Consider the following 26,554-nt stretch of genomic DNA (forward strand, 5'->3'; position numbering starts at 1 on the left):
TTGTGAATGGAACTGAACACTGTGCAGTCATAGGAACATAAGAACGTAGGAAATAGGAGCAGCAGTAGGCCATATGGCCCCTCGAGCCTGCTCCGCCATTCAATAAGATCATGGCTGATCTGATCATGGACTCAGCTCCACTTCCCCGCCCGTTCCCCATAACCCTTTACTCCCTTATCGCTCAAAAATCTGTCTATCTCTGCCTTAAATATATTCAATGTCCCAGCCTCCACAGCTCTCTGGGGCAGAGAATTCCACACATTTACAACCCTCCGAGAGAAGAAATTCCTCCTCATCACCGTTTTAAATGGGTGACCCCTTATTCTGAGACTATGTCCCCTAGTTCTAGATTCCCCCATGAGGGGAAATATCCTCTCTGCATCTACCTTGTCGAGCCCCCTCAGTATGTTATATGTTTCGATAAGATCACCTCTCATTCTTCTGAACTCCAATGAATAGAGGCCCAACCTACGCAACTTATCCTCGTAAATCAACCCCCTCATCTCAGGAATCAACCGAGTGAACCTTCTCTGAACTGCCTCCAATGCAAGTATATCCTTCCTTAAATACGGAGACCAAAACTGTACGCAGTACTCCAGGTGTGGCCTCACCAATACCCTGTACAGTTGTAGCAGGACTTCTCTGCTTTTATACTCTATCCCCCTTGCAATAAAGGCCAACATTCCATTGGCCTTCCTGATCACTTGTTGTACCTACATACTAACTTTTTGTGTTTCATGCACAAGGACCCCCAGGTCCCTCTGTACTGCAGCACTTTGCAATTTTTCTCCATTTAAATTATAATTTGCTTTTCTATTTTTACTGCCAAAGTCAATAACCTCACACTTTCCCACATTATACTCACCTGCCAAATGTTTGCCCACTCACTTAGCCTGTCTATATCCCTTTGCAGATTTTTTGTGTCCTCCTCACACATTGCTTTTCCTCCCATCTTTGGTTCATCAGCAAACTTGGCTACATTACACTCGGTCCCTTCTTCCAAGTCATTAATATAGATTGTAAATAGTTGGGGTCCCAGCACCGATCCCTGTGGCACCCCACTAGTTACTGTTTGCCAACCGGAAAAAGACCCATTTATCCCGACTCTCTGTTTTCTGTTAGTTAGCCAATCCTCTATCCATGCTAATATATTACCCACACCCCGTGAACTTTTATCTTGTGCAGTAACCTTTTATGTGGCACTTTATCGAATGCCTTCTGGAAATCTAAATACACCACATCCACTGATTCCCCCTTATCCATCCTGCTCGTTACATCCTCAAAGAACTCCAGCAAATTTGTCAAACACAATTTCCCTTTCATAAAACCATGCTGACTCTGCTTGATTGAATTATGCTTTTCCAAATGTCCTGCTACTGCTTCCTTAATAATGGACTCCAGTATTTTCCCAACCACAGATGTTAGACTAACTGGTCTATAGTTTCCTGCTTTCTGTCTGCCTCCTTTTTTAAATAGGGGCGTTACATTTGCGGTTTTCCAATCTGCTGGGACCGCCCCAGAATCCAGGGAATTTTGGTAAATTACAACCAATGCATCCACTATCTCTGCAGCCACTTCTTTTAAGACCCTAGGATGTAACCATCAGGTCCAGGGACTTGTCTGTATTTAGTCCCATTATTTTACCAAGTACTTTTTCTTTAGTGATAGTGATTGTATTAAGTTCCTCCCTCCCTATAGCCCCTTGATTATCCACTATTGGGATGTTTTTAGTGTCTTCCACCGTGAAGACCGATACAAAATATTTGTTCAAAGTCTCTGCCATTTCCCTGTTCCCCATTATTAATTCCCCAATCTCATCCTCTGAGGAACTCCTGCAGCGATGTCCTGGGGCTGTGATGATTGACCTCCAACCACCACAACCATCTTCCTTTGTGCTGGGTATGACTCCAGCCAGTGGAGAGTTTTCCCCTGATTCCCATTGACTTCAGTTTTACTAGGGCTCCTTGATACCACACTCGGTCAAATGCCACCTCGATGTTAAGGGCAGTCACTCTCACCTCACCCCTGGAATTCAGCTCTTTTGTCCATGTTTGGACCAAGGCTGGAATGAGGTCTGGAGCCGAGTGGTCCTCGAATCTCAAACTGGGCATCGGTGAGCAGGTTATTGGTGAGTAAGTGTTGCTTGACCAATAAAGCGCCCTGATGTGGGGGAGACCAGAACTCGGGGCCATCAATATAAGACAGTCACTGATAAACCCAATGGGGAATTCAGGAGAAACCTCTTTACCCAGAGAGGGGTGAGAATGTGGAACTCGCTGCCACAGGGAGGGGTTGAGGTGAATAGTATCGATGTATTTAAGGGGAAGCTGGATAAACACATGGGGGAGAAAGGAATAGAAGGATATGGGGATAGGGTGAGATGGAGAGGGGTGGGAGGGGGCTGGTGTGGAGCATAAACCCCGGCACGGAGCGGTGGGACATAAACCCCGGCACGGAGCGGTGGGGAATAAACCCCGGCACGGAGCGATGGGGCATAAACCCCGGCACGGAGCGGTGGGACATAAACCCCGGCACGGAGCGGTGGGACATAAACCCCGGCACGGAGCGGTGGGGCATAAACCCCGGCACGGAGCGGTGGGGCATAAACCTCAGCACGGAGCGGTGGGACATAAACCCCGGCACGGAGCGGTGGGGCATAAACCCCGGCACGGAGCGATAGGACCAGACCGGTGAGCGGTCTGTGCCGTACACTCTGTGTAATTGTGTGTAATCTTTAACTGGCTCAGACATTGCAATATCCAAACACTGCCGTAGATCAGGATGGAATATTGATGGAGAGTGAAATGTTTGTACTTACACAGGGCAAGGGTATGACCGAGTCACTGGGGAAGAATCCGACTTCCCTCGTCGTCAGGTTTTTACCCTGCAACGGCACGGAGATAGTTACATCACAGAGCGGACCAGGAACTGCCCAGAGATCGTTCACCCACCCCCCCCCCGCCCCCCACATCCCCCACACCCCCCCCCCCCCGCCCCCCACATCCCCCACACACCCCCCCCCCCGCCCCCCACATCCCCCACACACCCCCACCCCCATACACACTCCCCACCCACATCCCACACACCCCCACCCCCATACACACTCCCCACCCACATCCCACACCCCCATACACACTCCCCACCCCCACACACACTCCCCACCCACATCCCCCACACACAACCCACCCCCCACACACACAACACCCTCCCCCACACCCACATACACTCCCCCCCCCCCCGCCCCACACACACTCCATACATTCACTCCACAACACCAGCACCTTGCAAAGCGCTTTACAACCAATGAAGTACTTCTTGAAGTGTAGTCACTGCTGTAATGTGGGGAAACGCAGCACCAATCTGTGCTCAGCAAGCTCTCACAAACAGCAATGTAATGAACAGGTAATCTGATTTGGTGACGTTAGTTGAGAGATAAATATTGGCCTCAGTATGCGGGGGTGACCTCGCCTCTACTGTACTTCGAAATACTGGCCATGTGATCATTCACGTCCACCTGAGAGGGCAGACAGGGCCTCGGTTTAACGTCTCATCCGAAAGACAGCACCTCCGACAGTGCGGCACTCCCTCAGCACTGCCCCTCCGACAGTGCGGCACTCCCTCAGCACTGCCCCTCCGACAGTGCGGCACTCCCTCAGTACTGCCCCTCCGACAGTGCAGCACTCCCTCAGTACTACCCCTCCGACAGTGCGGCACTCCCTCAGTACTGCCCCTCCGACAGTGCAGCACTCCCTCAGTACTGCCCCTCCGACAGTGCGGCACTCCCTCAGTACTGCCCCTCCGACAGTGCAGCACTCCCTCAGTACTGCCCCTCCGACAGTGCGGCACTCCCTCAGTACTGCACCTTCGACAGTGCAGCACTCCCTCAGTACTGCCCCTCCGACAGTGCGGCGCTCCCTCAGTACTGCCCCTCCGACAGTGCGGCGCTCCCTCAGTACTGCCCCTCCGACAGTGCGGCGCTCCCTCAGTACTGTACTGGAGTGTGGGACTGGATTATGGGCTCGACTGTCTGCCGTGGGATTATGACCCCATGACTCCTGAAGCGAGACTGTGACTACCTGAGCCAGGGCTCACATTGTTGCTTTGTAATCTGTAATGTTCGAATGGGAAAGAACATCTTTGTTTGTGTTATATTTGCACGGACCGGTTGCTCTTACCTCCCACCAGGTGTAGTGGGCTTCAGCGCGAACAACCTCAATGATGTCTCCCCGCTGAATAATTAAGGCAGGTCCAGCGTACGGCGGAGGGTGAGGTGTCCCGTTATAGCGTCTCATCACTTGCATCTTCGGTAACCCTGGAGGGAAGAGCAGGTTACACCAGGTCAATTACTCAAACATTCCCTGTCCGTCCGGGACAGCATGTTCCATGCTCACTGATCACCTGGATCACTGCATGATCGCACTCACCATAGATAGACCTCGGAGTGGGTCAGATACAAAACAGGGAATGGATCAGAAACAAAACAAGGAGCGGATCGGTGAGGAAACGCGGAATGGGTCAGACACAAAACATGGAGTGGGTCAGATCAGATACAAAACACAGAGTGGATCAGACACAAAACACGGAGCGGATTAGTGAGAAAACACGGAGTGGGCCAGGCATAAAACACGGAGCGGATTAGGCACAAAACAGGGAGTGGATCAGATACAAAACAAGGAGCGGATCGGTGAGGAAACATGGAGTTGGTCAGTCTCAAAACAGGGGCGGATCAGATACAAAACAGGGAGTGGATCAAATACAAAATGGGCGGATCGGTGAGGAAACACGAAGTGGGCCAGGCACAAAACACAGAGTGGGACAGACACAAAACAGGGAGCGGATCGGTGGGAAAACACGGAGCGGATCAGTCACAAAACAGGGATTGGGTCAGAGATAAAACAAGGAGCGGGTCAGAGATAACACAGGGAGCGGATCAGTCACAAAACAGGGAGCGGATCAGACACAAAACAGGGAATGGATCGGTGAGAAAACTCGGAGCGGATCAGGCACAAAACAGAGTGGATCAGATACAAAACAGGGAATGGATCAGATATAAAACAGGGAGTGGATCAGTCACAAAACAGGGAGCGGATCGGTTAGAAAACAAGGAGCGGATCAGTCAGAAAACAGGGAGCGGATCACAGACAAAACAGGAAGCGGATTATAAAATCTGGGACCAAAGTCAGAACAAAGGACTGCGCCCATCTCAAAACCATGAAAGCCATACAAGAGTCAGTAATATCTCTGTGATATTACATGCTAAGAATAAAAGAACATAAGAATTAGGAGGAGGTATAGGCCATTCGACTCTTCACTAAGATCTTTGACCTCATCTCCACTTTGCCACCTGATCCCCATATCCCTTGAATTCCCTGGAGTCCAAAATCCTATGAATCTCAGCCTTGAATATACTCAGTGACTGAGCCTCCACAGCCTCTGGGGCAGAGAATTCCAAAGATTCACCACCCTCTGAGTGAAGAAATTCCTCCTCATCTCAGTCTTAACTGGCAAACCCCTTATCCTGAGACTGTGACCCCTGATTCTAGGGGAAACAACCTCTTAGCATCCTTCCTCAGATAAGGAGACCAAAACTGTGCACAGTACTCCAGGTGTGGTCTCACCAATCCCCGTACAATTGTAGCAAGACTTCCTCACTCTTATACTCCAACCCCCAGCAATAAAGGACAACATACCATTTGCCTCCCTTATTGCTTGCTGTACCTTCATGCGCGCTTTCTGTGTTTCTTGGACAAGGACACCCAAATCTTTCTGAACACCAACATTTAATACTTTCTCACCATTTAAAAAAAGTATTGTTTTTCTATTCTTCCTACCAAAGTGAATCATTTCTCATTTCCCCACATTATACTCCATCTGCCCCCTTACTGCCCACTCACTGAACCTGTCTATATCTCTTTGTATTCTCCTCACAGCTTACTGTCCCACTTAGCTTTGCATCGGCAGAAAACGTGGATACATTACACTCGGTCCCCTCATCTAAGTCGTGAATATAGATTGTAAATAGCTGAGGCCCGAGGCCCTTGTGACACCCCACTAATTATAGCCTGACAAAGACCCATTTATCCCGACTCCCTGCTTTCTGCCCGTTAACCAATCCTCTATCCCTGCTGATGCATTACCTCCAGTCCAGATGAGCCCTTATCTTGCGCAGCAACCTTTTATGAGGCACCTTAGCAAATGCCTTTTGGAAAACCAGAGCTATTTCCCCTACCCATTGTTCGGATTCTTGTCTTGCTGTGAGGTGAAGTTCCAACTTGCTCAGGTGCACTCCTGAGCCTCTCGAGCCTTGCAACCTGGCTCCCGCTCTCGCTGCGAGTTGGTACCAATCTCGGGAAACTTTGATTCAAAAACAGAACTTTGATTCTTTGTACTTCGAGTCAAAATACGATTGGAAGAGGGGAGGGAATGTTCCCGCGACCACGCCCAACAATCGACTCAGCGTGCGACTGAGAGACAGTTCTCATACCGCAGGGGGAGAAATCTCAAATCACAATTTCCCACAAGCGTCGACACGCGAAAGCAATCTGTCTGATCCGGCAGGAATGTCTGGCCGGCAGTGCCTGGGTTTATACCGCCAGCCCGAGCTGTGTAGCAGGGTGCGTGTGTGGATTGGGCAGAGGGCTACTCAGCTAGTCATGTCCATCCCCCACTCCTTCACCCCACCATCGGCGGCCGTGCCTTCAGCTGCCTGGGCCCCAAGCTCTGGAACTCCCTCCCCAAACCTCTCCGCCTCTCCTTCCTCCTCTAAGACGCTCCTTAAGACCTCCCTCTTTGACCAAGCTTTGGGTCACCTGCCCCAATATCTCCTTGTGTGGCTCGGTGGCAGATTCTGTCTGACTTACGCTCCTGTGAAGCACCTTGGGACGTTTTGCTACGTTAAAGGCACTATATAAATGCAAGTTGCATGATATAGTTACTCTCTATCTACCCTGTCAAAATCTTTAATCATCTTAAACACCTCAATTAGACCACCCCGCAATCTTTGAGGGAATAGTTGTTAACTCACAAAACCTGAAGAAAATGGGGATGTTCTCCTGAGAGCAAAGAATGTTAAGGCGAACCTGTTCCCCGGGGCAGGAGGGCCGGTAACCAGAGGGACACAGATTGACGATAATCGGCGATGGAACCAGAGGGGGAGATGGGGAGAGTTTATTTACGCAGCGAGTTGTTGTGATCGGGAACGCGCTGCCTGAAAGGGCGGTGGGAGCAGATTCAATAGTAACTTTCAAACGGGAATTGGGTAAATACCTGGACTGTAAAAAATTGCCGGGCTGTGGGGAAAGAGCGGGGAGTGGGACTGATGGGATCGCTGGTCACAGAGCCGGCACAGGCTCGATGGGCCCAATGGCCTCCTGTGCTGTGAGATTCTATGATTCAATTTAGACGGGTCAGTGAACACGGAACACAGGTTCTTAGCAGGATTAGAGATTAGAATATCTTTTCACCCAAAGGCTATCGAAGCTGGAACAGATTCCAGTTTTTAAATAAAGAACCAGTGAACCAGTTGGGTATTTACGACAATCCGACAGTTTCATGGTCATTTTTACTGATCCCAGTTTTTTATTGCCAGAGTTCATAAACTGAATTGTAAATTCTCAAACAGCGCGGGTGGAATTTGAACTCCCGTTCCCTGGATTATTGGTCCAGTAACAGAGCCACCACAATAACCAACGGGTTCACTGATGTCCTTCAGGGAAGGAAACCTGCCGTCCTTACCCGGGCTGGGCCTACATGTGACTCCAGTCCCACACCAATGTGGTTGACTCTTAACTGCACTTTATATGGCTCAGAGACGTGGACCATGTACAGTAGACACCTCAGGTCGCTGGAGAAATACCACCAGCGCTGCCTCAGCAAGATCCTACAAATCCACCGGGAGGACAGAGGCACCAACGTCAGTGTTCCCAATCAGGCCAACATCCCCAGCATCGAAGCACTGACCACACTCGACCAGCTCCATTGGGCAGGCCACATAGTTCGCATGCCCGACACGAAACTCCCAAAGCAAGCGCTCTATTCGGAACTCCTTCATGACAAACGAGCCCCAGAAGGGCAGAGGAAATGCTTTAAGAACACCCTCAAAGCCTCCTTGATAAAGTGTAATACCTGGGAGTCTCTGGCCAAAGACCGCCCTAAGTGGAGGAAGTGCATCCGGGAGGGCGCTGAGCACCTCGAGTCTCGTCACCGAGAGCATGCAGAAATCAAGCGCAGGCAGCGGAAGGAGCGTGCGGCAAACCAGTCCCACCCTCCCTTACCCCCAACCACTGTCTGTCCCACCTGTGACAGAGTCTGTGGCTCTCGTATTGGACTGTTCAGTCACCTGAGAACTCACTTTTAGTGTGGACGGAAGTATTCCTCGAGTCCCAGAGACTGCCCAAGAAGACGCCCCCTGAAGTGTCCGAGTGAGAAACTCCGTTTGTATCAAACCCGCTCCCAGCAGTTGGGGAAGCCCAGACCCTCATTCTCGGGGCAACTGAGGACAGGGCAATAAACGTGGGCCTTGCCAGCGACTCCTACATCCCCGGAATGCATGAATATAAACAAAGGATTGTGGTAACTAAAGTCAGAACTTTTTAAACTCCAGCAACTCTTTATTTTGGCCAGCGATGCTGTGTTTCATTTATCTAAAAATGACTCTTGAGCTGCACAAGTTTCAACACTGCTGCAACTGAAATATTGGCAGCGGTTTCACTGAAAGCCCGCTGTGGTGGAACAGTCTGTCGATTATAAATCTGCTGTTGGAACTTGCTGACAGGATCCGGCAAAACCAGTTAGGTTCAGGTTGGAATAACCTGTATTTATATAGCGCCTCTCACCATCTCAGGCATCACAAAGTGCTTCACAGACAATGAATGTTATTGTTATGCAGGAAACACGGCAGGAAACGCGGCAGCCAATTTGCATACAGCTAGGTGCCACAAACAGCAATGAGATAATGACTAGATAATCGGTTTCAGTGATATTGGTTGAGGGATAAATATTAGCCAAAGCAGAGGGGAGAACTACCATGCTCTTCTTCCAATAGTGCTTGGAGATCCTTTACATTCACCTGAGGGGGCTGAACATTTAATGACTAATCGAAAGATTTGTGCTCAAGTCTCTGAAGTTTGCCTTGAACTTACAACCTTGCACATGAGAACAAAAGAATAGAATTAGGAGCAGGAGTAGGCCATTCGAGCCTGTTCCGCCATTCAATAAGATCATGGCTGATCTTCGACCTCAACTCCACTTTCCCGCCCGATCTCCATATCCCTCGATTGCCTTAATATCCAAAAATCTATCGATCTCAGAGACTGAGCCTCCACAGCCCTCTGGGGTAGAGAATTCCAAAGATTCACAACTCTGTGTGAAAAAATTCCTCCTCATCTCAGTCTTAAATGGCCGACCCCTTATCCTGAGACTGTGACCCCTGGTTCTAGACTCTCCAGCCCTGGGGGAAACACCCTCCCTGTCAAGCCCCTTCAGAATTTTACATGTTTCAATGAGATCATCTCTCATTCTTCTAAACTCCAGCGAGTATCGGCCCATTCTACTCAATCTCTCCTCATAGGTCAACCCTCTCATCCCAGGGATCAGTCTGGCGAACCTTCGCTGTACCGCCTCCAAGGCAAGTATATCCTTCCTTAGATCCGGAGACCGATACTGTGCACAGTACTCCCAGTGTGGTCTCACCCGGGCCCTGTACAATTATAGCAAGACTTCCTTACTCCTGTACTCCAAACCCCGCAATAAAAGACAACATGCCATTAGCCTTCCTAATTACTTGCTTATTTAATTATAATTTAATTCTAATTTGCTTGTTTAATTATAAACAACATTTCGAGCCATCAATCCACCAAACAACATGAACACAGTCAGTGATTGGGAGACGGTTTTACTAACATAAAGTTGAACTCACCTGGGTCCAAGTATCTCATGTGTCGCTTGTGTCCATTGAACCAATTCTGTATTAAAGACCAGAAAAGAGACAGTTACACCGAGTGTACAGCACAGAACCAGGCCATTGGGCCCACTGCTCCATGCCGGGGTTTATGGCCCACCGCTCCATGCCGGGGTTTATGCCCCACCGCTCCGTGCCGGGGTTTATGCCCCACCGCTCCGTGCCGGGGTTTATGCCCCACCGCTCCGTGCCGGGGTTTATGCCCCACCGCTCCGTGCCGGGGTTTATGCCCCACCGCTCCGTGCCGGGGTTTATGCCCCACCGCTCCGTGCCGGGGTTTATGCTCCACACCAGCCCCCTCCCACCCCTCTCCATCTCACCCTATCCCCATATCCTTCTATTCCTTTCTCCCCCATGTGTTTATCCAGCTTCCCCTTAAATACATTGATACTATTCACCTCAACCCCTCCCTGTGGCAGCGAGTTCCACATTCTCACCGCTCTCTGGGTAAAGAGGTTTCTCCTGAATTCCCCGTTGGGTTTATCAGTGAGTGTCTGATATTGATGGCCTCTAGTTCTGGTCTCCCCCACATGGGGAAACATCTTCTCCACGTCTCCCCTATCGAACCCTTTCATAATTTTAAAGCCCTCTAGTTGGTTGCCCCTCAGTCTCCTCGTTCCCAGAGGGAAGGGCCCCAGGCTGTTCAAACTTTCCTGACAGGTATAACCTCTCAGTTCTGGTATCAAGATCTGCTGTATTTTACAACACATTCTCTAAATATCGTTCATTTATTTGAGGATAAAATAAAATTCATAAATTATTTGCTTTGAATATTTAATTATTACACAGCAAATAAAGTTCTGTTGGCACAGAATTTGACATTAATTATTAATAGCATCATATCTTTTGCTCAGGCTCACCCACGACCCGTCAGTGACCTCCCACGACCCGTCAGTGACCTCCCACGACCCGTCAGTGACCTCCGCACTCTGATCTTATCCAGCTGCAACAGATCCTTCATCTGGAAAAACCAAAGCCATTGTCTTCAGTCCCCCCCGCCATAAACTCCGGTCCTTGACCCCCGACCCCATCCCTCTCCCTGACCCCCGACCCCATCCCTCTCCCTGACTCCCGACGCCATCCCTCTCCCTGACTCCCGACCCCATCCCTCTCCCTGACCCCCGACCTCATCCCTCTCCCTGACCCCCGACCCATCCCTCTCCCTGACCCCCGACGCCATCCCTCTCCCTGACCCCATCCCTCTCCCTCACCCACGACCCCATCCCACTCCCTGAGCATCCACACCATCCCTCTCCCCGACCCTGAACCCCATCCCTCTCCCTCACCAATGACCCCATCCCTCTCCCCGACTCCGAATCCCATCCCTCTCCCTGACACCCAACCCAATCCCTCTCCCTGACCCCCAACCCCATCCCTCTCCCCGAACCCGAACCCCATCCCTCACCCACGACCCCATCCCTCTCCCTGACCCCCGACCCCATCCCTCTCCATGACCCCCGACCCCTGACGCCATCCCTCTCCCTGACCCCATCCCTCTCCCTCACCCACGACCCCATCCCTCTCCCCGACTCCGAATCCCATCCCTCTCCCTGACCCCCGACCCCATCCCACTCCCTGAGCATCCACACCATCCCTCTCCTCGACCCCGAACCCCATCCCTCTCCCTCACCAACGACCCCATCCCTCTCCCTGACCCCCAACCCCATCCCTCTCCCCGACCCTGAACCCCATCCCTTTCCCTGACCCCCGACCCCATCCCTCTCCCTGAGCATCTACACCATCCCTCTCCCTGACCCCGACCCCATCCCTGAACCCCGACCCCATCCCTCTCTCTGACCCCCGACCCCATCCCTCTTCCTGACCCCCGACTCCATCCCTGACCCCTGAGCCCATTCCTCTCCCTGGAAACTGCCTGAGACCGTTCACAACCTTGGAATCCACCTGACCCCAAGTTGAGCTTCTGATCCCATATCCTTTCCATCAGCAAGGCCGCTAAATTCCGCCTCCATAACATCGCCCGACTCCTCTCCTGCCTCAGCCCATTTGGTGTAGAAACACTCATCCGTGGCTGTTGTTACCTCCTGACCGGCCTCCCAACTACCACCCTACATAAAGTTCAGCTCTTCCAAAACTCTGCTGCCCCAGTGTCCTAACTCACACCCAGTTCCATTGACCCATCACCCCCTGTGCTCACTGACCGTGTCCTAACTCACACCCAGTCCCATTCCCCCATCACCCCCTGTGCTCACTGACCGTGTCCTAACTCACACCCAGTCCCATTGACCCATCACCCCCTGTGCTCACTGACCGTGTCCTAACTCACACCCAGTCCCATTGACCCATCATGCCCTGTGCTCACTGACCGTGTCCTAACTCACACCCAGTCCCATTGACCCATCACGCCCTGTGCTCACTGACCGTGTCCTAACTCACACCCAGTCCGACTCACCCATCACCCGCTTTGCTCGCTTAACTACATTGACTCCCGGTCCAGCAATGCCTCAATTTTAAAATGATTATTCTGTGTTCAAATCCATCCATGGCCATGTCCCTCCTGACCTATGTAACACTTCAAACCCTACAACACTCCCTATCTCTGTTGCCCCCCCCAGCCCCACACTCTTCCTGATCTGTGTTACCTTCTCCAGCCCTACAGCACTCCCTATCTGTAACCTCCTGCGGCCCCTACACCCCTCCCTATCTCTGTAACCCCCTCCCACCCTACACCCCTCCCTATCCCTGTAACCCCCTCCCACCCTACACCCCTCCCTATCCCTGTAACCCCCTCCCACCCTACACACCTCCCTATCCCTGTAACCCCCTCCCACCCTACATCCCTCCCTATCTCTGTAACCCCCTCCCACCCTACACCCCTCCCTATCCCTGTAACCCCCTCCCACCCTACACTCCTCCCTATCCCTGTAACCCCCTCCCACCCTACACACCTCCCTATCCCTGTAACCCCCTCCCACCCTACATCCCTCCCTATCTCTGTAACCCCCTCCCACCCTACACCCCTCTTTATCCCTGTAACCCCTCCCACCCTACACCTCTCCCTATCCCTGTAACCCCGTCTCCCCTACATCCCTCCCTATCCCTGTAACTCCTTCCCCCCTACACTCCTCCCTATCCCAGTAACCCCCTCCCACCCTACACCCCTCCCTATCCCTGTAACCCCGTCTCCCCTACATCCCTCCCTATCCCTGTAACTCCCTCCCCCCTACACTCCTCCCTATCCCAGTAACCCCCTCCCACCCTACACCCCTCCCTATCTCTGTAACCCCAGGACTATAACCCTCAAGATCTCTGCGACCCTCCAATTCTGGCCTTTTGCACACCCCCTGATTTTAATCACTCCACCATTGGCGGCCGTGCCTTCAGCTGCCTTTAAGATCCTCCTTAAAACCGACCTCTTTGACCAAGTCTAATGTCTCCTTGTGTAGCTCGGTCTCAAATTTTGTTTGATAATGTTTCTGTGGGACATGTTACTGTGTTAACGGTGCTGTATAAATACAGGTTGTGATACTTAATGAAGAAAGTTGTGTTACTGAAACTCCTACGCAATTACTGCAAGAAAATATATATCAACATCTCAATGCATTTTTGATAAGAACACACACACTCTCGCCCACACACTCTCACACACACTCTCACACTCTCACACACACTCACACACACTCACACTTGCACACACACTCACACTCTCACACACTCTCACACACTCTCACACACACTCTCACACACTCTCACACACTCTCACACACACTCACACTCACACTCGCACACACACTCTCTCACACACTCACACTCTCACTCACACTCACACACACTCACACTTACACTCGCACACACACTCTCTCACACACTCACACTCTCACTCACTCTCACACACTCTCACACACTCTCACACACACTCACACACACTCTCACACACTCTCACACTCTCACACACTCTCACACACACTCACACACTCTCACACACTCTCACTCTCTCTCACTCACACACTCTCACACACTCTCACACACTCACACTCGCACACTCTCTTACACACACACTCACTCTCACACACTCTCACACACTCTCACACACTCTCACACACTCTCACACACTCTCACACACACTCTCACACACTCTCACACACACTCACACACTCTCACACACTCTCACTCACACACTCACACACTCTCACACACACTCACACACACTCACACACACTCACACACACTCTCACACACTCTCACTCACACTCACACACACTCTCACACACTCTCACACACACTCACACACACTCTCACACACTCTCACACACTCACACACTCTCACACACTCACACACACTCACACTCGCACACTCTCACACACTCTCACACACACTCACACACACTCTCACACACTCTCACACACTCACACACTCTCACACACACTCTCACACACTCTCACACACTCTCACACACTCTCACTCACACTCACACACTCTCACACACTCTCACACACACTCACACACACTCTCACACACTCTCACACACTCTCACTCACACACTCTCACACACTCACACACTCTCACACACTCACACACACACTCACACTCGCACACTCTCTCACACACACACTCACTCTCACACTCTCACACACTCTCACACACTCACACTCTCTCACACACACACTCACTCTCACACACTCTCACACACTCACACTCTCTCACACACACACTCACTCTCACACACTCTCACACACTCACACACTCACACACTCTCACACACTCACACACACACAAACAATGTCTGAGAAAGGAGTAGCAACACTTACCCCCTGATTCGCCCGCCCAGAATCTGGAACAAGATTAAACATCGCATTAGCAAAGTTCCACACAAGACCAGACAGATGAACTTTCTCCCTGTATGGAGCCTGTGTGTCTGATGGCAGTCTGGAGCCTGGCCCTCCTCCTGCATCAAAGCCATTGCTGTTTCCAGCGGGACACTCGGGGAGACACAGACCGTTGGGGAGACCGGCAGCAGTGGGATCGCACTGTGCTGACACCTAGCTGACTATTTGGCTAAATGTGAGGGTGTTTGGCTTTGTCTGAGACTGCCGGTCTGTATATGTTTACAGGAATGGATCAAATCTAATCCAACCCACATCGTGTAGCTGGCACTCTGGAAGTGAAGTCCATACCGACGTCTTGCTTCACACCAGTACTATAATAGTTTGAGCATCACAGTATAAAACTTATTCTTAATTAAAAATATCCAACTGCATTTTGGCTTTTATAAATGCGGGGCATAAAATCGACTGGTAAAAAGAGCTTGTAATGTGCACACCCACAGTTAGAGACTGGGGCAGGGCGGGGGCCCATTATAGAACAGATAGTACACGCAGAGCACGGGCAGGCAGGCACTGTAGACTCACTGGGGGTTCCCCGGGTAGGGAACGGAAGCGAGGGGGAGATGGGAAAGTGGGACTGGGTTCACGGGAACAGAGAAGGCCGAGAGGACACTTAATAGAGGATTTAAATAATGTTGAGTTGTGAGTGTGTGAAGAGGGAAAGATAGGTTCCTCTAGTTGGGGCATCAGTGACGAGGCATCATCAATTTAAACATTGTTTACACAGAGGGTTATTGGTGGATGGATTGTTTCATCACAGGGGCTGTCTGTGGCAGAGATCATTGCCTCTTTCAACGGAAATATCTGAAACAGTGAAAGATAGAGCTGGGGAGAGAATGGGCAATGGGATTAGTTTGGGGATTCATACAGGACTATAGGGAGAGAGCGGGGCAATGGGATTAGTTTGGGATTGATACAGGACTATAGGGAGAGAGCGGGGCAATGGGATTAGTTTGGGATTGATACAGGACTATGGGGAGAGAGCGGGCAAGGGGATTAGTTTGGGGATTGATACAGGGCTATGGGGAGAGAGCGGGGCAGTGGGAGTAGTTTGGGGTTGATACAGGACTATGGGGAGAGAGCGGGCAATGGGATTAGTTTGGGGATTGATACAGGGCTATGGGGAGAGAGTGGGGCAAAGGGATTAGTTTGGGGATTGATACAGGGCTATGGGGAGAGAGTGGGGCAGTGGGATTAGTTTAGGGATTGATACAGGGCTATGGGGAGAGAGCGGGGCAGTGGGATTAGTTTGGGGATTGATAGAGGGCTATGGGGAGAGAGTGGGGCAATGGGATTAGTTTGGGGATTGATACAGGGCTATGGGGAGAGAGTGGGGCAGTGGGATTAGTTTGGGGATTGATACAGGGCTATGGGGAGAGAGCGGGGCAGTGGGATTAGTTTGGGGATTGATACAGGGCTATGGGGAGAGAGTGGGGCAGTGGGATTAGTTTGGGGATTGATACAGGGCTATGGGGAGAGAGCGGGCAATGGGATTAGTGTGGGGATTGATACAGGGCTATGGGGAGAGCGCGGGGCAGTGCGATTAGTTTGGGATTGATACAGGGCTATGGGGAGAGAGCGGGGCAGTGGGATTAGTTGGGGATTGATACAGGGCTATAGGGAGAGAGTGGGGCAGTGGGATTCGTTTGGGATTGATACAGAGCTATGGGGAGAGAGCAGAGTAGTGGGAATAGTTTGGGGATTGATACAGGGCTATGGGGAGAGCGCGGGGCAGTGGGATTAGTTTGGGATTGATACAGGATTATGGGGAGAGAGCGGGCAATGGGATTAGTTTGGGGATTGATACAGGACTATGGGGAGAGAGCGAGGCAGTGGGATTAGTTGGGGATTGATACAGGTCTATGGGGAAAGAGTGGGGCAGTGGGATTAGTTTGGGATTGATACAGGGCTATGGGGAGAGAGCGGGGCAGTGGGATTAGTTTGGGATTGATACAGGATTATGGGGAGAGAGCGGGCAATGGGATTAGTTTGGGGATTGATACAGGCTATGTGGAGAGAGCGGGGCAGTGGGATTAGTTTGGGATTGATACAGGGCTATGGGGAGAGAGTGGGGCCGTGGGATTAGTTTGGGGATTGATACAGGGCTATGGGGAGAGAGCCAAGCAGTGGGATTAGTTTGGAGTTTGATACAGGGCTATGGGGAGAGCGCTGGGTAGTGCGATTAGTTTGGGATTGATACAGGGCTATGGGGAGAGAGCGGGGGAGTGGGATTAGTTGGGGATTGATACAGGGCTATAGGGAGAGAGTGGGGCAGTGGGATTCGTTTGGGATTGATACAGGGCTATGGGGAGAGAGCGGAGTAGTGGGAATAGTTTGGGGATTGATACAGGGCTATGGGGAGAGCGCGGGGCAGTGGGATTAGTTGGGGATTGATACAGGTCTATGGGGAAAGAGCGGGGCAGTGGGATTAGTTTGGGATTGATACAGGGCTATGGAGAGAGAGCGGGGCAGTGGGATTAGTTTGGGATTGATACAGGGCTATGGGGAGAGAGCCAAGCAGTGGGATTAGTTTGGAGATTGATACAGGGCTATGGAGAGAGAGCGGAGCAGTGGGAATAGTTTGGGGATTGATACAGGGCTATGGGGAGAGAGCGGGGCAGTGGGATTAGTTTGGGGATTGATACAGGGCTATGGGGAGAGAGCGGAGCAGTGGGAATAGTTTGGGGATTGATACAGGGCTATGGGGAGAGAGCGGAGCAGTGGGATTAGTTTGGGATTGATACAGGGCTATGGGGAGAGAGCGGGGCAGTGGGATTAGTTTGGGGATTGATACAGGGCTAAGGGGAGAGAGCGGGGCAGTGGGAATAGTTTGGGGATTGATACAGGGCTATGGGGAGAGCGCGGGGCAGTGGGATTAGTTGGGGATTGATACAGGGCTAAGGGGAGAGAGTGGGGCAGTGGGATTAGTTTGGGGATTGATACAGGGCTATGGGGAGAGCGCGGGGCAGTGGGAATAGTTTGGGGATTGATACAGGACTATGGGGAGAGCGCGGGTCAGTGGGATTAGTTTGGGGATTGATACAGGGCTATGGGGAGAGCGGGGCAGTGGGATTAGTTTAGGGATTGATACAGGGCTATGGGGAGAGCGGGGCAGTGGGATTAGTTTGGGGATTGATACAGGGCTATGGGGAGAGAGCGGGGCAGTGGGATTAGTTTGGGGATTGATACAGGGCTATGGGGAGAGAGCGGGGCAGTGGGATTAATTTGGGGATTGATACAGGGCTATGGGGAGAGAGCGGGGCAGTGGGATTAGTTTGGAATTGATACAGAGCTATGGGGAGAGAGCGGGGCAGTGGGATTAGTTTAGGGATTGATACAGGGCTATGGGGAGAGAGCGGGGCAGTGGGATTAGTTTGGAGATTGATACAGGGCTATGGGGAGAGAGCGGGGCAGTGGGATTAGTTTGGAATTGATACAGTTCTGTAACGTATTGATTATGGGGCTAAAACAATGCAATATATTGTATAAACATCGAAGAGTTTATCTGTCAGTACGTTTGGAGAGGTGTGTTAGCAATGACACTGTGAGGTTGTGAGGAAGCCCTGAGACTTTACCTGCAGGCACCATACCACAGGGGGCAACTCTCCCCAAACATTCCTTGTGAGCGCCAGCTCCGCACCGAGTGCACAGGTACCCCTGGTAAAATATCCCCCTGGGGGAAGAATGCAATCTGTGATTACTGCTCTGCATCACACCTTTACCACAACTTGCATTTATATAGCGGCTTTAACATAGTAAAACGTCCCAGGGTGCTGCACAGGAGCGTAAATCAGACACCGAGCCACATAATGAGATATGAAGACAGCTGACCAAAAGCTCGGCCAAATGCGGGACTGAGGTCCGTCTTAAAGAAGAGGTAGAGAGAGATAGAGGCGGAGAGGTTTAGGGAGGGGATTCCAGTACTTGGGGCCTCAGCAGCTGAAGGCAGGGCTGCCAGTGTTGGAGTGATGAAAATTGGGGATGTGCGAGAGGCCAGAATTGGAGGAGGGCAGAGATCTCGGGGCGTTGTGGGGCTGGAGGGGATTACAGAGATAGGGAGGGGCGAGGCCATCGAAGGATTTGAACACGAGGATGAGAATTTTAAACTCAAAGCATTGCCGGACCGGGAGCCAATGTCGGTCAGCGAGCACAGGGGGTGATGGGTCAATGGGACTGGGTGTGAGTTAGGACACGGTCAGTGAGCACAGGGGGTGATGGGGGAACGGGACTGGGTGTGAGTTAGGACACGGTCAGTGAGCACAGGGGGTGATGGGGGAACGGGACTGGGTGTGAGTTAGGACACGGTCAGTGAGCACAGGGGGTGATGGGTCAGTGGGACTGGGTGTGAGTTAGGACACGGTCAGTGAGCACAGGGGGCGATGGGGGAACGGGACTGGGTGTGAGTTAGGACACGGGGCAGCAGAGTTTCGGATATTAGCAACCAACACAGACCTCAGTTCAGCAACTGTTGGAGAAAGCAACCTAGGCAACCGAGAATGGATTCCAGGGAATATCAAACAGCTGGTGTGTTGCAGCAATCTCTGCCAACCTCTGTACCCGAGCACTTCACCCTCCCATTCCTTCCTCCAACCTCAGCCTTGGCTCCTATCCTTCCTAAACCCATCGCAGGTATTCACGTCTGATCTCTGCCTCGCGCGACTTTAACAGCAGCACCCCCAACCAGATCCCTCTCCGAACACCAACCCAACCAACCCCCACACCCCTCCGACCTCACCCACCCCCCACACCCATCCGAGCCGTGAACCCCCAATCCCACCCAAACCCGAACACCCCGAACACCCCGACCCACAAACCCCCCATCCCCTGAAACCCCCTGACCCACGAACCCCCCATCCCCTGAAACCCCCTGACCCACGAACCCCCCATCCCCTGAAACCCCCTGACCCACGAACCCCCCATCCCCTGAAACCCCCTGACTCACGAACCCCCCATCCCCTGAAACCCCCTGACCCACGAACCCCCCATCCCCTGAAACCCCCTGACTCACGAACCCCCCATCCCCTGAAACCCCCTGACCCACGAACCCCCCATCCCCTGAAACCCCCTGACTCACGAACCCCCCATCCCTGAAACCTCCCTGACCCGCCAACCCAACCCCCCCGAACACCCCGACCCACGAACCCCCCATCCCCTGAAACCCCCCAGACCCACGAACCCCCCATCCCCTGAAACCCCCCAGACCCGCGAACCCCCCATCCCCTGAAACCCCCCGACCCCCCCATCCCCCGAACACCGTGACCTGCGAACCCCCATCCCCTGAAACCTCCCCGACCCACGAACCCCCCCAACCCGTGAACCCCCCAACCCCCAACCTGCGAACCCCCAACCCGCGAACCCCCAACCCGCGAACCCCCAACCCGCGAATCCCGCAACCCGTGAACCCCCAACCCACGAACCCCCGACCCCCCGGAACCCCGGCCCCCCGGAACCCCGCCCCTGGGCGACTCACCTCAGCAGCATGCTGCATTCCCTGCAGCAGGTGATGCGTTCGAAGCTGTGCATGGTGAAAGCATGGCTGTTGCTGTTTGCATTGTCGGGTCGAATGTTGGATCTAAAGGAGCAGAGAGAGAAGCAGGTGAGAGAGGGAGGACCCCCGGTAACAGACCCACAAAACTGCCGGACTGCCGGCTAGACCAGCAGCCAGATGCTCCGCTCATTAGTCACAGCAACAGTCAGAGTCTTAACGATTGCAAATTGTGATCATGTGACTGAACTAATGAAAGAACTTGCATTTATATAGCGCCTTTAACGAGTAAAACGTCCCATGGTGTTTCACAGGAGCGTAAATCAGACAAAACCTGACACCGAGACGCGAAACGCAGATACTGCTATCGAGGAGGATTGTGAAATGTTGGGTGAAATAAACATAGTGAGAGAGGAAGTATTCAGGGGTTTAGCAGCTTTGAAAGTGGATAAGTCCCCAGGCCCGGATGAAATCCATCCCAGACTGTTGAGCAAAGTAAAAGAGGAAATAGCAGAGGCCTTGACCATCATTTTCCAGTCCTCTTTGGGTCTGGGCATGGTGCCGGAGGATTGGAGGACTGCTAATGTAGTACCCTTGTTTAAGACGGGAGAAAGGGATAGGCCGAGTAATTACAGGCCTGTCAGCCTAACCTCAGTGGTGGGAAAATTATTGGAAAAAATCCTGAAAGACAGGATAAGTCTGCATTTGGAAAGGCAAGGATTAATTAGGGACAGTCAGCACGGATTTGTTAAGGGAAGATCGTGTCTGACTAACCTGATTGAATTTTTTGAGGAGGTAACCAGGAGGGTCGATGAGGGTAGTGCGTACGATGTAGTGTATATGGACTTTAGCAAAGCTTTTGATAAGGTCCCACATGGTAGACTGGTCACGAAGGTTAAAGCCCATGGGATCCAGGACAAAGTGGCAAGTTGGATCCAAAATTGGCTCCAAGGTAGGAAGCAAAGGGTAATGGTCGATGGATGTTTGTGTGACTGGAAGGATGTTTCCAGTGGGGTTCCGCAGGGCTCAGTGCTGGGTCCCTTGCTTTTTGTGGTATATAGCAACGATTTAGATTTGAATACAGGGAGTATGATGAAGAAGTTTGCAGATGGCACCGTGGCTGGCTCTGCTGCACAGGAGGGCAGGAAAAAGAGTGGGAGAGCGATAGTGATAGGGGATTCTATTGTAAGGGGAATAGATAGGCGTTTTTGTGGCCGCAACCGAGACTCCAGGATGGTATGTTGCCTCCCTGGTGCAAGGGTCAAAGATGTCTCTGAGCGGGTGCAGGGCATTCTGAAAAGGGAGGGTGAACAGCCAGTTGTCGTGGTGCATATAGGTACCAACCATATAGGTAAAAAAAGGGATGAGGTCCTACAAGACGAATTTAGGGAGCTAGGAGCTAAATTAAAAAGTAGGACCTCAAAAGTAGTAATCTCAGGACTGCTACCAGTGCCACGTGCTAGTGAGAGTAGGAATCACAGGATAGCTCAGATGACTACGTGGCTTGAGGAGTGGTGCAGAAGGGAGGGATTCAAATTCCTGGGATATTGGAACCGGTTCTGGGGGAGGTGGGACCAGTACAAACTGGACGGTCTGCACCTGGGCAGGACCAGAACCAATGTCCTAGGGGGAGTGTTTGCTAGTGCTGTTGAGGAGGAGTTAAACTAATATGGCACGGGGATGGGAACCTATGCAGGGAGACAGAGGGATTAGAATGGGGGCGGAAGCAAAAGATAGAAAGAACATAAGAACATAAGAATTAGGAACAGGAGTAGGCCATCTAGCCCCTCGAGCCTGCTCCGCCATTCAACAAGATCATGGCTGATCTGGCCGTGGACTCAGCTCCACTTACCCGCCCACTCCCCATAACCCTTAATTCCCTTATTGGTTAAAAATCTATCTGTCTGTGACTTGAATACATTCAATGAGCTAGCCTCAACTGCTTCCTTGGGCAGAGAATTCCACAGATTCACAACCCTCTGGGAGAAGAAATTCCTTCTCAACTCGGTTTTAAATTGGCTCCCCCGTATTTTGAGTCTGTGCCCCCTAAGTAAAAGTGGAGGGCAGAGAAACCTAAGGCAAAAAGCAAAAAGGGCCACTTTACCGCAAAATTCTAAAGGGGCAAAGTGTGATAGAAAGACAAGCCTGAAAGCTCTGTGCCTCAATGCGAGGAGTATTCGGAATAAGGTGGACGAATTAACTGTGCAGATAGCAGTTAATGGGTATGATGTAATTGGCATCATGAAGACATGGTTCCAGGGTGACCAAGGCTGGGAACGCAACATCCAGGGGTACTCAACATTTAGGAAGGATAGACAGAAAGGAAAAGGAGGCGGGGTGGCGTTGCTGGTTAAAGAGGAAATTAATGCAATAGTAAGGAAGGACATTAGCTTCGATGATGTGGAATCGGTATGGGTGGAGCTACAGCATACCAAGGGGCAGAAAACGCTAGTGGGAGTTGTGTACAGACCAAACAGTAATAGTAAGGTTGGGGACAGCATCAAACAAGAAATTAGGGATGCATGCAATAAAGGTATAGCAGTTATCATGGGTGACTTTAATCTACATATAGATTGGGCTAACCAAACTGGTAGCAATGCGGTGGAGGAGGATTTCCTGGCGTGTATTAGGGATGGTTTTCTAGACCAAAATGTCGAGGAACCAACTAGGGAGCTAGCCATCCGAGACTGGGTGATGTGTAATGAGAAAGGACTAATTAGCAATCTTGTTGTGCGAGGCCCCTTAGGGAAGAGTGACCATAACATGGTAGAATGCTTTATTAAGATGGAGAGTGACACAGTTAATTCAGAAACTAGGGTCCTGAACTTAAGGAAAGGTAACTTTGATGGTTTGAGGCGTGAATTGGCTAGAATAGACTGGCAAATGATACTTAAAGGGTTGACGGTGGATAGGCAATGGCAAACATTTAAAAATCACATGGATGAACTTCAACAATTGTACATCCCTGTCTGGAGTAAAAATAAAACGGGGAAGGTGGCTCAACCGTGGCTAACAAGGGAAATTAAGGATAGTGTTAAATCCAAGGAAGAGGCATATACATTGGCCAGAAGAAGCAACAAACCTGAGGACTGGGAGAAATTTAGAATTCAGCAGAGGACAAAGGTTTTAATTAAGCGGGGGAAAATCGAGTATTAGAAGAAGCTTGCTGGGAACATAAAAACTGACTGCAAAAGCTTCTATAGATATGTGAAGAGAAAAAGATTAGTGAAGACAAACGTAGGTCCCTTGCAGTCGGATTCAGGTGAATTTATAATGGGGAACAAAGAGGTGCAACGAGACCTGGGTGTCATGGTTCATCAGTCATTGAAAGTTGGCATACAGGTACAGCAGGCGGTGAAGAAGGCAAATGGTATGTTGGCCTTCATAGCGAGGGGATTTGAGTAGGAGCAGGGAGTCTTACTGTAATTGTACAGGGCCTTGGTGAGGCCTCACCTGGAATATTGTGTTCAGTTTTGGTCTCCTAATCTGAGGAAGGACATTCTTGCTATTGAGGGAGTGCAGCGAAGGTTCACCAGACTGATTCCTGGGATTGCTGGACTGACATATGATGAGAGACTGGATCAACTGGCTCTTTATACATTGGAGTTTAGAAGGATGAGAGGGGATCTCATAAAAATATATACGATTCTGACAGGACGGTACAGGTTAGATGCGGGTAGAATGTTCCCGATGTTGGGGAAGTCCAGAACCAGGGGACATAGTCTTAGGATAAGGGGTAGGTCATTTAGGACTGAGATGATGAAAAACTTCTTCACTCAGAGAGTTGTTAACCTGTGGAATTCCCTGCCGCAGAAAGTTGTTGATGCCAGTTCGTTGGATATATTCAAGAGGGAGTTAGATATGGCCCTTACGGCTCAAGGGATCAAGGGGTATGGAGAGAAAGCAGGAAAGGGGTACTGAGGGAATGATCAGCCATGATCTTATTGAATGGTGGTGCAGGCTCGAAGGGCCGAATGGCCGACTCCTGCACCTATTTTCTATGTTTCTATGTTTCTATATAATTGGCTGTGTGGTTGATAATGACGAGGAAAGTCATGGGCTGCAGGAGGATATCAATCTACTGGTCAGGTGGGCAGAGCAGTGGCAAATGGAATTTAACTGAGAGAAGTGTGAGGTGATGCACTTTGGGAGGGCTAATAAGAAAAGGGAATTCACATTAAGCTTTAAGTCACTTAATAGTGTAGATGAACAACGGGACCTTGGAGTGTTTGTCCACAGGTCCCTGAAAGTAGCAGGCCAGGTGGATAAGGTGGTTAAGAAGGCATACAGAATGCTTGCCTTTATCTGGTATTTGCCTCTCCCAGGAGATCACATGGCTCCGGTTGGGGTGGAGTGTAGAATGTTTCAGTGTAAGGGGTGTCGCAGTTGTGTGAGGCGGTCTGGGTGCTCTTTGCCTTTCCGTCATTGTTCACAGGTTTATATGTAACCTTCAGGGCTGCTGACCGAGGGCCGTGCGGCTCTTTGTCGTTCGGCGTGGACACGATGGGCCAAAATGTCCTCCTTCTGCGCTGTAAATTTCTATGTTTTTCTATGTTTCTATGTAATGAGATATTTGGACCGGTGACCAACAGCTGAGTCAAAGAGGTAGGTTTTAAGGAGCATCGTAAAGGAGGAGAGAGAGGCAGAGAGGTTTAGGGAGGGAATTCCAGAGCTTGGGGCCCAGGCAACTGAAGGCACGGCCACCAATGGTGGAGCGATTATAATCAGGGATGATTAAGAGGTCAGAATTGGAGGAGCACGGAGATCTCAGAGGGGTGTCGGACAGGAGGAGGTTACAGAGATGGGAGGGGCGAGGCCATGAAGCGATTTGAAAAGAATGAGGATTATAGGTCAGGGTGAAGTGGACTTCTTGTGAGTTAGGAGACCGGCAGCTGAGCCCTAAATGTCGCAAAGTACTTTAAAGCCAATAAAATACTTTTTGAAGTCTAGTGGCTTTTGTAATGTAGGAACTGCAGGAACCAATTTGCACAATGCATGATTCCACAAACAGCAATGTGAAAATGAGCAGATAATCTGCTTTAGTGATGTTGATGGAGGGATAAATATTGGCCCCAGGACATTGGGGTTAACTCCCCTGCTCTTCTTCGAATAGTGCCGTGAGATCTTTTACATCCACCTGAGAGCAGACTGGGCCTCGGTTTTAATATCTCATCTGAAAGACGGCACCTCCGACAGTGCAGCACTCCCTCGGCACTGCACGAGACAGTCAGCTAGATTTTTGTGCTCATGTCATAGAATCATAGAAGTGTTGCAGCACAGAAGGAGGCCATTCGGCCCATTGAGCTCGTATCGGCTCTCTGCAAGAGCCCCTCAGCCAGTCCCACTCCCCCGCCCTTTCCCCGTAGCCCTGCAAATTGATTTCCTTCAGGTACTTATCCAACGTGCTTTTGAAAGCCGCGATTGAGTCTGCCTCCACCACCCTCTCAGGCCGTGCATTCCATACCCTAACCGCTTGCTGTATAAAAACGTTTTTCCTGATGGCAATCACCTTAAATCTGTGTCCTCTGCTTCTCGACCCCTCCACCAATGGGAACAGTTTCTCTCTCTCTACTCTGTCCAGAACCCTCATGATTTTGAACACCTCGATCAAGTCTCCTCTCAACCTTCTCTGCTCCAAGGAGAACAACCCCAGCTTCTCCAGTCTATCCACGTCACTGAAGTCCCTCATCCCCGGAACCATTCTCGTAAATCTTTTCTGCCCCCTCTCTAAGGCCTTCACATCCTTCCTAAAGTGTGGTGCCCAGAATTGGACACAATACTCCAGCTGGGGCTGACCCAGTGTTTTATACAGGTTCACCATAACCTCCTTTATGCCTCTATTTATGAAGCCCAGGATCCTGTAAGCATTTTTAACTGCTTTCTCAACCTGCCCTGCCACCTTCAGTGAGCACATCTACCCCCAGATCTCTCTGTTGCTGCACCCCTGTTAGGATTGTACCCTTTAGTTTATATTTCTTCTCCGTGTTCTTCCTGACAAAATGTATCACTTTGCAATTTTCTGCGTTAAATTGCATCTGTCATGTATTCGCTCATCCCACCAGCCTGTCTGTGTCTTCCTGAAGTCGATCACTATCCTCCTCACTGTTCACTATACTTTCAATTTTGGGTCACCTGCAAATATGAAATTGTGCCCTGTACACCCACGTCCAAATCATTAATATATATCAGGAAAAGCCGTGGTCCCAGTCCCGACCCCTGGGGAATACCACTGTATACCTCCCTCTAGTTCGATAAACAACTGTTCACCA

General features: G+C 50.9%; 1 protein-coding gene across 2 annotated transcripts in view; it reads right to left on the bottom strand.

The window, feature by feature from the left end:
* LOC139249760 (guanine nucleotide exchange factor VAV3-like) overlaps positions 1-26,554 on the bottom strand; it is a 197,619-nt gene that overhangs the window by 41,551 nt on the left and 129,514 nt on the right. For both annotated transcript variants that reach the window (XM_070872549.1, XM_070872548.1), the window contains exons 16-21: positions 20,271-20,372; positions 18,376-18,473; positions 14,726-14,748; positions 9,917-9,962; positions 4,176-4,312; positions 2,819-2,884 (exon numbers count right to left, since the gene is read on the bottom strand). In XM_070872549.1, coding sequence (XP_070728650.1) covers positions 2,819-2,884; positions 4,176-4,312; positions 9,917-9,962; positions 14,726-14,748; positions 18,376-18,473; positions 20,271-20,372 — 472 coding nt within the window. The remainder of the gene's footprint in view (positions 1-2,818; positions 2,885-4,175; positions 4,313-9,916; positions 9,963-14,725; positions 14,749-18,375; positions 18,474-20,270; positions 20,373-26,554) is intronic.

The sequence above is a fragment of the Pristiophorus japonicus genome, unplaced genomic scaffold, assembly GCF_044704955.1.
Source record: "Pristiophorus japonicus isolate sPriJap1 unplaced genomic scaffold, sPriJap1.hap1 HAP1_SCAFFOLD_331, whole genome shotgun sequence".
Lineage (NCBI taxonomy): Eukaryota > Metazoa > Chordata > Chondrichthyes > Pristiophoridae > Pristiophorus > Pristiophorus japonicus.